Genomic DNA, 13466 nt, shown 5'->3' on the forward strand with positions numbered 1-13466 from the left:
TCACTGAATGCAGAGCACTGTAGTAAGCACCAGGGAGAGTACTGCAGGGAATGCGTCTGTTATACTGTACTCTCCCAAGCGTTTAGTGCAGTGCTGTGCACACAGAAAGTGGTCAGTAAAAACTGCAGTTGATTGATTGTTTGATGAACTCTTTCCTGAAGGAGCTTAAGGGCAGTCAGCTAACATTTGGCAATGACAGCATCAGAAGCTTGTACTGGGCAGCTTGTAAAGGAAATAGGTGACCTGTTTTTGGCGCTCGACAGTTTGATTATCTAAACACTTTGGTCCATCCCGATCTGCTGTGGCTCATACAAGATGACCTCCAGTTTCCGTAGAAGTTTTAATGGAGTCTTTTTTCTCCTCTTGTATATGTTCAAATATTTGAGATGTCGGGTCGACGCGTACTTTGAATGTACAAACTCTGCGTGGTGATGAAAAGTACCGTAGACTAGCTCCCAGCCCAAAGCACCCCTCAAATCGATGCTTTCTCAGCGGTTGAAATATAGGGGTCCCTGGAGTGCCGGGAATATTGTACTTTTCCTCATTTTCCCATCGAGATTTCCGAGAAACATGAGTTTTTCATTCATTTTGACATTTTTTGCTTTGCCCCCAAACTGTTTGCAAATTAATTCTGGTTTTGCAAATTTAGGGTGGAGAGCATCAGAGCTTAGGAGCATCCCCAGCTTTTCCATCCAAGGCTGCCTGTTCCCCGCATTCATCTGGAACTAGTGAAGGTAAGAGTGGGAGTGTGACTGAAAGACCTATGCACTCTCACCATTTAGGCGTGGAAAGTTGTGCATTTTTTGAATGGCGTCAGTCTAGCAGTGTATTTCCAGTTTTTGTCACGTGAGAGGAGAAGAGAGGAAAGGGGTGAGAGAGAGGAAAGAGGTGAGAGGGGAAGGGTGAGAGAAGAGAGAGTAGAGCAGAGGGATGAGAGCACTCACAGGGTATGAAACTAGAGTTCAGGTGGTAGTTTTCTACACTGTCTGTGTGATTCTGTTGCTACCTTCCCAACTGTCTGATGCCTTTGCTTACCCAAACTGTTGCAATCCTGATTCCTGCTCCAATGCTCCCGCGCCCCTAAACTCGGTCCCGACAGGTCCTCTGGGCACTCCTGGTCCACCAGTGTCAGAGGCAGGAGGGGCCACACAAATGGAACGGTGGAAATCAGATCTTTAAAGTATTCATTGTTCTTTCTTTTACCTTCCCCTCGTGGCGGAGTTTTTGGAGGGCACATCCTGGGCCTGATGGACCGTCGCCGTCTCTCAGAATCTTTGCTAGCCTTTGCTGCCTTAGGGAGGTGCTCAGTGAACCATCTTTGATGATGATTGCGATGTGATGGTGATACATTTGCTAGCAGGCCCAGGTTGAGCCTTGTGCCTTCACTTGTCCTTATGAAATTCATCTTGCTGTGATCTCTTCCTTTTGCTTCCTGGTTAGCTGCTCTTTGAGCTGTTATCATTCTCGTCTTGTTAGGCATACTTGTTATACTTGTTAGGCACTTACTATGATTCAAGCACTTTTTAAAAAAAATCTTAGGTTTTAAGCATTTACTATATGTCAAGTATATAAGTAAGAATACTATATATATTCTTAGCAGGGGGGTCGATTCAAGTTACGTTATCAATCAGTGGTATTTATTGACAATCAGTGGTATTTATTGAGTGCTTATTGTGTGCCGAGCACCAGGGAGCAGACAATACAACAGAATTGCTCACAAGAAGCTAGAGCATCTGGTCACTGAGATTGATTTTCTGTGAGAACAGTCAATATGAGAGGGATTGATAAAACACTGATCGACCTTTAGAGATAAAGGTCATCCCCAAACTCCCATGGGAGTCTGGCCTTTCAAGATGCACTGGGGAGAGAATTGCTTGATTTCAACATACTTTCTACCCTTTTTGAAAGCCACCTCCTTAATATCTGAGCCATAATCAATCAATGGTATTTACTGAGCACTTACTATGTGTGGAGCATTCTACTGAGCTCTTAAGAGAGTATTAGGTAGCCCTCAGACCTTACCCATCTGTCCCTCAATTGCAACAAAGAGGTGAGGAGTGAGAGATAGGGTTGAGAAGCAACGTGGCCTACTGTAAAGAACCAATGAATGGGACTCAGGCGATTTTTGGATGGTATTAAGCGCTTATTATGTGCCAGGTACTATACTAAGTGCTAGGGAAGATACAGGCTAATCAGGTGTGACAGTCCATGTCCCATGCGGGGCTCAGTTTTCATTCCCTTTTAACAAATGAGGATTAAACAGTCCTAACCACCCCACTCAGAGTCTGACAGGGGGACAGGGGCTGTGTCTGATCTAACCTAGTTCTGGGCATGTAATACGGGCCTAACAAATACCACAGTTGCCATCATTAATGATGATGGTTATTAACTCTTAGTAGGAGACCTTGCCTAATAAAGGAGGGTGTACACATTTTGCCCTCTGGACTTTTAACTGAGTGTAAGGCTTAGAGTTAGTAAATACAGTAAAACTTTAACCCAGCCCATCCTATTAACTATGCACAGGAGATAAGGGAAAAGGAACAAAAGGCAGGAAGCAGCTGCAAGACGTGAGAAATGTCACATCTTGGAAAACCAGAGACATTCAGCTTCTCTGTAAGCTCGGGAAAATAACTAGAGGTGAGTCAGGATTTTGAAACGATGTTATTTCCTGAGAGCATTCTCCTTCCGGGCTTTCTCTGTGATGTGTGTCCTCTCTCAACTGCATGGTACAGTGCTCTGCACACAGTGAACGCTCAATAACTGCAACCGGATGACTGATAGATTTTGCTCTTCCAACTGCTGGGCCTGAGAGTCACTGAAAAGCGGGAGAAGCAGAGCCGTCAGAGAGTCAGAAGGACCTGAGTTCTAATCCCAGATCTGCCACTTGTCTGCTCTGTGACCTTGGGCGAGTCACTTTACTGCTCCATGCCTCAGGTTCCTCATCTGTAAAATGGGGTTGAAGACTGTGAGCCTCATGTGGGACAGGGTCTGTGTCCCATCCGATGTCCTCTTATCCACCCCAGAGCTTAGTACAGTGCCTGGCACGTAGTAAGCGTGTAAGCGCTTAACAAATACCACAGTTGTTATTGATTATGGAGTGCTCATCTGTTCTGACTGGCCTGAGTTTGGTCGTGAACTGAGGGATACGGTTAGGCTGCTAGCAGCCCCGAACTCCCTTTGTCTCTTATGGAAACACCGTTCCATAATCAGTGGCATTGACTGAGTGCTTCCTCTGTGCAGAGCACTGATCTAAACGCTTGGGAGAGTCCAGTACAAGTGCTACGACCTAATACGCTTATGGCCTGGTGGAGAAAGCCTGGGCCTGGAGTCAGAAGGGCCTGGGATCTAAGCCTGGCTCTGTCACGTGACTGCTATGTGACCTTGGGCAAGTCACTTTACTTCTCTGGGCCTCATTTTACCTCATCTGTAAAATGGGGATTAAATCCTTCTAATTTAGACCCAGGTGGGACAGGGACTGTGTCCGACCTGATAAACTTGTATCTTCCCCGGCATTCCTCTTCACCTCTCGACTGCGATAAACATTCACTCTGCTCCACCCTCCCGTATGCTTACAGATCTATTCCCCTTCAGAAGAAGAGGGTGGCTGTTGGGATCCTGTAGGTGGCAGACCTTGGAGAAGGAGCACTGATCAGTCAGTAAATCATATTGGATTTTTTTATGGCCTTTGTTAAGCACTTGCTATGTGCCAGGCACCGTTCTAAGCCCTGGGGTAGATAGACGCTAATCAGGTTGACAACGGGCTCACAGTCTTAATCCCCATGGCTTTACAGATGCGGATTTCACACTAGGTCAAGATGATTTCCCTCTGTCCATGAATGCTATGTGGGACAGGGTCTCTTGTCTTACCAAACACAATGCTTGGCATGTAGGAAGCGCTTAATAAATACCACAAATAGCTTTGTCCTTTTATATGTGCTCTCCTTTGCCCCTTCTCCCCTGCTCACACACTTTATTCCTTCCAAGCTGAACATCCACCCATACCTGTTACCAAGATCCCACTCTGGAGAAGGGCAGTTCCTGGAACTCGAAAGCCAGTTCCTAGTTGGTAAGGGTCATGGGGCAGGGAGGTCACGCACAGACTCCCTCCACTTGGGTGGGCAGGGAGAACGGTCTGTCCTTTGACCTACAGTGACCTACGTGACCCCAGCCCTTTCTAGGTGCAGAATCATCCATTCCTGCCCACCCTGAGAAGCAGCGTGGCCTAGTGGATAGAACACGGGCCTGGGAGTCAGAAGGATTTGGGTTCCAATCCCAGCCATGTGGCTTGAAGAAGTCACTTCACTTCTCTGTGCCTCAGTTTCTTCATCTTTAAAATGGGGATAAGAGTGTGAGCCCCATGTAGGATAGGGAGTGTGTCCAGCCTGATTAACCCGTGTTTACTCCAGCACTTAGTACAGTGCCTGGCACTTAGTAAGCACTTAAATACCAAAAAATGTGTTTTCCTTAGGGTTGAGCTTTGTTTCTAAAGGCTTTCCTTTCTCCTCAGGTCTCAAGCCCCGCTCTGCCTCACCTTGCTACAGGACACGTGTTCCATTAGAAGAACATTTCCTCTGCTACGGAATTGTGATTTAGCCTCCTCCAGGCCTGCAGAGAAGGAACCATGAAATACTTTTCAAGATACAGGTAAGAGAATCTGACCTTGTAGCCTGCTGCCCCGGCTTCAGTCAGTCAATCAATCAGTGGTATTTATTGAGCACTTATGGTGACAGAACACTGTACTAAGCGCTTGGGGAGAGTACAGTATAACAGAGTTGGTAGAAACGTTCCCTGCCCAAAACGAGCTTAGAGTCTAGAGTTCCTTATGGGCAGGGGTTGCATCTGCCAATTCTATTGTGTTGTAATTTCCCAATCAGTCAGTGGTGTTCTTTGAACATTTACTAAGTGCAGGACACTGTGCTAAGCACTTGGGAGAGTACAATACAACAGAAATAGTAGAAGTGCTATCTCAAGTACTTAATACAGTGCGCTGCACAAAATAAGCACTCAGTAAACACCTGTGATTTTTTAATGGCATTTGTTAAGTGAGGCTTTGTACAAAAGCACTGTTTCAAGAACTAGATACAAGTTCTGTCTTCAGTCTGTAGTGTTTTTTTTTTAATGCTTACTGTGTCTAGAGCACTGTACTAAGCACTTGGAAGAGTACACTACAACAGAGTTGGAAGACGTGCTTTCCCAAACGCTTAATACAGTGCTGTGCTCCCAGTAAGCACTTAATGAACACCACTGATTTTTTAAAAAAATTTTAAATGGTATTTGTGAAGCACTTACTATGTGCCAGGTACTCTGCTAAGCACTGGGTAGATACAAGCTAATCAGGTAAGAGACAGTCCATGTCCCACATAAGGCTTACAGTCTTAGCGTTCATTTCATCGGGTGGGGTAACTGAGGCACAGAAAAGTGTAGTGACTTTGTCCGAAAGCAGACAAATGGCAGAGCCGGCGATTAGGACCCAGAACCTCTGACTCCCAGGCCCGAACTCTTTCCGCGAGGCCACTTCACTCCTCTAACGGCAAGAGTTGGTAGGGGAGGGAGGGCTTGTTCCCAGATTCTCCGAACCAAGAGCGCAGAGCCACATAACCCAAGTGAGGATGGCAAATAGACCCCTTCTGTATCTGTTACAAAGGAGCCACACTGGAGAGGGTTTAGAAGATAGCCGCTTCCAATACTCTGGGATCATTGATTTTTGGGGTTTAAAACATCGCTGTGTTGTGTTCCTCTTCGGCTAATGGGAGAAACAAAGAGTTGGCCGTGGTCCACTGTGGAGTGTGTTTTGTGAGGATCCCAGCCCCGAGCTAGCTTTCTCTGCCAACCTCTCTCCCTCTCTCCCATGGGCACATCGTGAACCCTGCTCCAATCGATGCCACACAACACTTGCAAGAATCACCTGCTTGGCGAGAGAAGCAGCGTGCCTGCTGGGTGTAGCGCATAGGCCAGGGAAGCAGAAGGACCTGGGTTCCATTTCTGGCTCTGCCACTTGTCTGCTGTCCGACCTTGGGCAAATCACTTCAAATACCTCATCTATAAAATGGGGACTGTGAGTCTCATGTGGGAACTGGGTCCGATCTGCTTATATTGTGGCTAGCCCAGTGCATAATTCGGTGCTGACACACAAAACCATCTTTATTATTACTGTTACTATCGTCATTTTTATCATTATTATTATCATTACATTACCGGCGGTATTTAAAATATCACAAGTTTCAGGTTTCCAGAATTACCCACGGTTTCTGTTTCAGTATCTAGAAAATAACACTTCAAGAAATAGTAAACCTAAGGCCATTAGCAAGCAAAATGAGGTGAATTTACCATGGCAGGAAATCCAATATAAATAACCAGAAACAGAAATATTCCGGCCTTCAGTCCCCCCTGCTGGTCTCCTGAAGAAACAGTGCCGGACTGACTTTTATCCTTGCATCATTTTGATTTTCAGGAACTACTTTACCCTCGGGCTCATTTTGTGTCTGAGACTGCAGTTGTCTGTGACAAGCTCCAACAAACCCAATATCGTGCTGATAATGGCAGATGACCTGGGTATCGGTGATTTAGGATGCTATGGAAACACCACAATAAGGTAAGGGGGTTCTGCGTATGCAGCGAAACACTAGCCACTGTAGAAGGGTTCAAAATATGTAGCCAACTGGCATATACAGTGGTGGCCACAATCTCCTACCCATAAGAGGGAGTCCTACAAATAGTTGATCAGTGACAAACATATGAAAGCTAAAAATGAAAGCGTTTTATCGCTTTGTTTATGGTATTTGTTAAGCACTTACTATGGGCCAGGGACAATACTAAGCACTGGGCAGATATGAGCTAAACGAATTGGACACGGTCCACGTTCACAGTCTTAATCCCCATTGTACAGATAAGGCGAGTGAGGCACAGAGAAGCAAAGTGACTTGCCTAAGGTCACACAGCCCACAAGTGGTGGAGCCAGGATTAGAACCCAGGTTCTTCTGACTCCCAGCTGTATAATGTGTCCAATAGGCTATGTTGATTCGCATTCCACTACATACATTTTTGCTTACATATGGAAAACACATTTAAAATGTGAATAAATGCAGGATTTTCACGTTAGGCAGTATTAATAATCACTTTCTCTTTATGTATCAATTTCTACATTGTCATGGAATGAGAAGCTGTGTGGCCTAATGGACGGAGCAGTGGCCTGGGAGTCCGAGGACCTGGGTTCTAATGCCAGGTCACCACTTGTCTGTCGTGACACCTTGGATAAAACTCCTCCCTTCTCTTTGCCTTATAATAATGCTGGTATTTGTTAAGCACTTACTATGTGCAGAGCACTGTTCTAAGCGCTGGGGGAGATACAGGGTAATCAGACTAGGACTGTGAGCCCTATGTGGGATTAGGGACTGTGACCAACTCAATTATCTTGTAACTACTCAGTAGTTTACTACAGTGCTTGGAACATAGTAGGTGCTTAACAAATGCCATGAAAACAAAAATGAGAGAAAGCAGTGGCAATATCTCAACCTAGAAACAAAAGTTGGTATTTGTTAAGCACTTACTATGTGCAGAGCACTGTTCTAAGCGCTGGGGTAGATGCAAGGTAATCAGGTTGTCCCTCGTGAGGCTCACAGTCTTAATCCCCATTTTACAGATGAGGTAACTGAGGCCCAGAGAAGTGAAGTGACTTGCCCACAGTCACACAGCTGACAAGTGGCAGATCCGGGATTCGAACCCATGACCTTCATTCATTCAATAGTATTTATTGAGCGCTTACTATGTGCAGAGCACTGTACTAAGCGCTTGGGATGAACAAGTCGGCAACAGATAGAGAGAGTCCCTGCCGTTTGACGGGCTTACAGTCTCCCGTGCTCTTTCCACTGAGCCACGATAGTTCACCTCTTTTTTCATCATTGAATTTGAAATTAAGCAAATATGTCTCTTTGGGCAATTTATCCTTTCCTTTGACTCAGTTGTGAGCACTGAGCGTTTTCTTGAATATAGAGACATATTCCGAATATTGAGTTGCTCAGGAATTGTCCACATTGGTTAATTAGCTGCAAAACCCACGTCACATGCATGCTTCTATAAAAATGATAGGGCAAGTCTCGTATTGCTTCTTCCTGCCATTAGTTGCTGTGTCAGTCCATGACATTATGGACTATGGGGTAATCCATAGTGGAATGATGGAAGATATCTCTTATAAGTCGCTTATATCATTGACGGATGAACAATCATCGCAAGGCATTTTCTGAGCAGCCAGTATGCAGAGAACACTCGACATTCCCTAGTCTCAGGAAGCTTACTATCAAATAGGCCAGATGCTCCTACGGCCTTAAGTTCTTCTTCTCTCTAGCTCTTGGTCACCAAACCAGGCAGAGGGAGAAAAATGTTCAATCCATCAATGGTATTTATTGAGCACTTACTGTGCGCAGAGCACTGTACTAAGTGCTTGGGGGAGTACAACAGGACAGAGTTGGTAGACATTTCCTGCTACAAGGAGCTTACGGTGTAGAGGACGCGAGACATTAATAGTAATAAATGATCAGTGGTATTTATTAAATGCTTACCGAGTACAGAGTGCTGTAATAATAATGTTGGTATTTGTTAAGCGCTTACTATGTGCGGAGCACTTTTCTAAGCGCTGGGGTAGATACAGGGTAATCAGGGTGTCCCACGTGAGGCTCACGGTTAATCTCCATTTTACAGATGAGGTAACTGAGGCACAGAAAAGTTAAGTGACTTGCCCACAGTCACACAGCTGACGAGTGGCAGAGCCGGGATTCAAACATATGATCTCTGACTCCCAAGCCTGGGCTCTTTCCATTGAGCCACACTGCTTCTCTGTACTAAGTGCTTGGGTTAGTACAGTAGAACAGAGTTGGTAGACATGTTCCCTGTCCACAAGGAGCTTACAGTCTAAGACAGACATAAATATTAATAAATGATCAGTGGTATTTATTGAGCACTTACTGTGTGCAGAGTGCTGTACTAAGCAATCAGTCGATTGTATTTATTGAGCATTTACTCTGTGCAAAGCCCTGTATTAAGTGGTCAGGAGCATACAGTACAATAATATAACAGATACATTCCCTGCCCCTAAGGAGCCTCTGACATTCTCTCCTTAGGCCCCCTGTTCCTCCCCCTCCCCCATCTCTCACCCCTAATGATCTGGCCACCTATTTCCTCACGAAAATCAACACGATCAGGTCTGAGCTCCCCAAAGTCACCCCTCCGCCTCTCCCCTCCCCCCCAACAACCCCCTCCCCTACTTTCCCATCCTTCCCTGCAGTATCCTCAGAGGAGATCTCCTCCCTCCTCGCAAGTGCCACCCCCTCCACCTGCGCCTCGGACCCCAATCCCTCTCACCTTCTTAAAACCATCGCCCCTGCCCTCCTCCCTTCCTTAACTTCTATTTTTAACCACTCAATCTCCAAGGGCTCCTTCCCCTCTGCCTTCAAACACGCCCACGTCTCCCCCATCCTAAAAAAACCCGCTCTTGACCCCACTTCCCCCTCCAGTTATCGTCCTATCTCCCTACTACCCTTCCTTTCCAAAATCTTAGAACGAGTCGTCTACAATCGATGCCTAGAATTCCTTAACTCCCATTCTCTCCTAGACCCCCTCCAATCTGGCTTCCGTCCCCTCCACTCTACCGAGACTGCTCTCTCTAAGGTCACCCGTGACCTCCTTCTTGCCAGATCCAATGGCTCCTACTCCATTCTGATCCTCCTTGACCTCTCTGCTGCCTTTGACACTGTCGACCATCCCCTCCTCCTCCATACCTTATCTCACCTTGGCTTCACGGACTCTGTCCTCTCCTGGTTCTCCTCTTACCTCTCTGGCCGATCATTCTCGGTCTCCTACGCTGGAGCCTCCTCCCCCTCCCATCCTTTAACTGTCGGAGTTCCTCAAGGGTCAGTTCTTGGCCCTCTTCTGTTCTCCATTTACACTCACTCCCTCGGTGAACTCATCCGCTCTCACGGCTTTGACTACCATCTCTACGCAGATGACACGCAGATCTACATCTCCGCCCCTGTCCTCTCCCCCTCCCTTCAGGCTCGCATCTCCTCCTGCCTCCGGGACGTCTCCACCTGGATGTCGGCCCGCCACCTAAAACTCAACATGAGCAAGACTGAGCTCCTCATCTTCCCTCCCAAGCCCGGTCCGCTCCCAGACTTCTCCATCACCGTGGATGGCACGACCATCCTTCCCATCTCTCGGGCCCGCGATCTCGGTGTCATCCTTGACTCGTCTCTCTCCTTCACCCCACTTGTCCTATCCGTCACCGAGGCCTGCGGGTCTCACCTTTACAATATCGCCAAGATCCGCCCTTTCCTCTCCACCCAAACGGCTACCTTACCGTTACGGGCTCTCGTTATATCCCGGCTAGACTACCGTGTCGGCCTTCTCTCCGACCTCCCTTCCTCCTCTCTCGCCCCACTCCGGTCTATTCTTCACTCCGCTGCCCGGCTCATCTTCCTGCAGAAACGATCTGGGCATGTCACTCCCCTGCTTAAACAACTCCAGTGGTTGCCTATCGACCTCCGCTCCAAACAAAAACTCCTCACTCTAGGCTTCGAGGCTCTCCATCACCTTGCCCCTTCCTACCTCTCCTCCCTTCTCTCTTTCTACCGCCCACCCCGCACGCCCCGCTCCTCCGCCGCCCACCTCCTCGCCGTCCCTCGGTCTCGCCTATCCCGCCGTCGACCCCTGGGTCACGTCCTCCCGCGGTCCTGGAACGCCCTCCCTCCTCACCTCTGCCAAACTGATTCTCTTTCCCTCTTCAAAACCCTACTTAAAACTCACCTCCTCCGAGAGGCGTTCCCAGACTGAGCTCCTCTTCTCCCTCTACTCCCTCTGCCATCCCCCCTTTACCTCTCCGCAGCTAAAGCCTCATTTTCCCCTTTTCCCTCTGCTCCTCCACCTCTCCCTTCCCATCCCCACAGCACTGTACCCGTCCGCTCAACTGTATATATTTTCGTTACCCTATTTATTTTGTTAATGAATTGTACATCGCCTTGATTCTATTTAGTTGCCATTGTTTTTATGAGATGTTCTTCCCCTTGACGCTGTTTAGTGCCATCGTTCTCGTCTGTCCGTCTCCCCCGATTAGACTGTAAGCCCGTCAAACGGCAGGGACTGTCTCTATCTGTTGCCGACTTGTTCATCCCAAGCGCTTAGTACAGTGCTCTGCACATAGTAAGCGCTCAATAAATACTATTGAATGAATGAATGAATGACCTTTGTCCAACCGAAAAAGCTGTTCCGGAGTAAGCTTAGGACCCCGGTTGAAGCCCTTACTTACTACAATCCCGTGACCTGATTGATTTCTCTTCTTCCAGGACCCCCAATATCGACCGTCTGGCGAAGGAGGGCATGAGACTGACCCAGCATCTCGCCGCGGCCCCCCTCTGCACCCCGAGCCGAGCCTCGTTCCTGACGGGAAGATACCCCATCCGATCAGGTCGTGGCCCCGTCTCTCCCCTCCTCGAGAACCACTTCCGCAGTCGGTTGGATTTATTGAGCACTTACTGTATTCTGAATACTGTACTAAGCGGTTGGGAGAGGACAATAGAACAGAGACATTCCCCGCCCACGGCAAGCTTACAGTCTAGAGGGGGAGACAGACATGAATAGAAATATATAAAATTACAGATATGGACATAAGCAGATGCTCTTCACCATTGGCTTAAAAAACTCAATCTCCTCGGCCCGTCCGACCTCACCTCACTATTCTCCTACTCCAACCCAGCCCGCACACTTTGCTCCTCTAATGCCAACCTTCTCACTGTTCCCTCCATCTCTTCTGACTCACCGTCGACCTCTCGTTCATGCCCTGCCTCTGGCCTGGAACACCCTTCCCCCTTCATGTATGCCGGATCACCACTCTGCCCACTTTCAAAGCCTACATCCGTAATTGATTTAATGTCTGTCTCCCTCTCTAGACAATAAACTCCTTTAGGGCAGAGAATGTGTCTAACAACTCTGTCTCCTAAGTCAGTACAGTGCTCTGCCCACCATAACCGCTCAATAAATACCATTGATTAATTAAGAATAAAACATCTTTGGTGAGCTTTATGCCCATACATATTGGCAGAAACCACTCCTTTCCCAGATCTCCCAGGCCAACACTGAAAGATCCAAATTTAGAATCTCACCAGCTTTGCAAGTGGAGTTGAACAGCGAGGAGTTAGGGAGCCGGATATTTCTCGGTCAAGTACGGGAGAAAATAACAATTGCAGTATTTGTTAAGCGCTTATCACGTGCCAAGCACTGTATCAAGAACCAGAGTAAATACAAAATAATCACATTGGACACAGAACTCATCCTACATGGGGCTCACAGTCTGAGCGGGAGATCGGGATCTCTAAAATTCCCATTTTACAGAGAAGGCAATTGCGACCCAGAGGAGTTAAGTGACTTGCCTAGGTCCACACAGCAGGCAAGTTACAAAGCAGGCATTAGAACTCAGATCTCCCAATTCTCAGGCCTATGCTCTTTCCACTGGGCCAAACGTACAGAAACCTTTGTAAGGTGAAACAGGCAATGGGAAATGTCATCTGTCTTTCATCTTTGAGAACAGTGCAAATGAAAGGTCAAGAATAATTCTGGGGAAATCATGAATCATTTGCTCCTAAGGACATTTGTCATCCACTCGGTATTCATTTACCATTCACTCGATCAATCATTTGTAGACCGCAAGCTCTTTTTTAAAAACGGTATTTGTTAAGTGCTTACTGTGTGCCAGACACTGTATTCAGCACTAGGGTACAGGCTGGACACAGTCCCTGTCCCACACGGGGCCAAAGCCGCAATCCCCACGTGGGACGGAAACTGTGCCCAACCTACTTGTCTTGTATCTCCCCCAGTGCTGAGTACAGTGCCTAGCACATAGTAAGTGCTTAACAAATCCCACTAAAGTAAAAACGCTGCCCCAATCACTGAGCTACCAGAGCTTTGGTAAAGTTCGGTCCACATATCTTCTTACCTTCAGGGACTCTGCAAGGGGGATGGGTCTGTCCGGTGGGAGGGAGAGGAGATTCACCTTACCAAAACGTTCAGGTGGGTTTCACCACCATAGGGAAATGACGGCTGGGTGGGGGGAATGTTTAATCCATGACGAGGAAGTGCAAGAGGGTGAAACCAGGAGAGCAGGTGGCCGCCGCACCTCCAACTTGGGTAAGCGCCCAAACACGGTAACTGGGGGAAACCCAGGGCTGAGACCCAGCATGTGCTCACCGTGATGTCCTTTTGAATCCCCAATTTTAGGGATGGAGTCCAAAGAACTCATACAGGTTATTGTATGGAACGGGGCTTCCGGAGGGCTCCCTGCGAACGAAACCACGTTTGCCAGAATCCTGCAGCAGCAAGGTTACACCACTGGCCTAATAGGTCCGTAAGTCTACCCCCTCCTCTGTCTGGACCGTTCCTCTTCTTGCTCTGGTGTGATCTGTTGGTTGGGTGGCTGCCCCAGACGG

At 47.6% G+C, this 13466-nt stretch overlaps 1 protein-coding gene across 2 annotated transcripts in view; it reads left to right on the forward strand.

Moving 5' to 3' along the window:
- The first annotated feature begins 4555 nt into the window (after positions 1-4555).
- The window catches only part of LOC100075628 (arylsulfatase D-like), a 31514-nt gene continuing 22603 nt past the window's right edge, over positions 4556-13466 (forward strand). For both annotated transcript variants that reach the window (XR_003764759.2, XM_029079720.2), the window contains exons 1-4: positions 4556-4644; positions 6452-6592; positions 11331-11452; positions 13258-13380. Coding sequence is in view for 1 of the 2 variants with exons in the window: in XM_029079720.2 (XP_028935553.1) it covers positions 4622-4644; positions 6452-6592; positions 11331-11452; positions 13258-13380 (409 nt within the window). In the remaining variant the exon portion in view is untranslated. The remainder of the gene's footprint in view (positions 4645-6451; positions 6593-11330; positions 11453-13257; positions 13381-13466) is intronic.

The sequence above is a fragment of the Ornithorhynchus anatinus genome, chromosome 15 (genome assembly GCF_004115215.2).
Source record: "Ornithorhynchus anatinus isolate Pmale09 chromosome 15, mOrnAna1.pri.v4, whole genome shotgun sequence".
Taxonomy (NCBI): Eukaryota; Metazoa; Chordata; class Mammalia; order Monotremata; family Ornithorhynchidae; genus Ornithorhynchus; species Ornithorhynchus anatinus.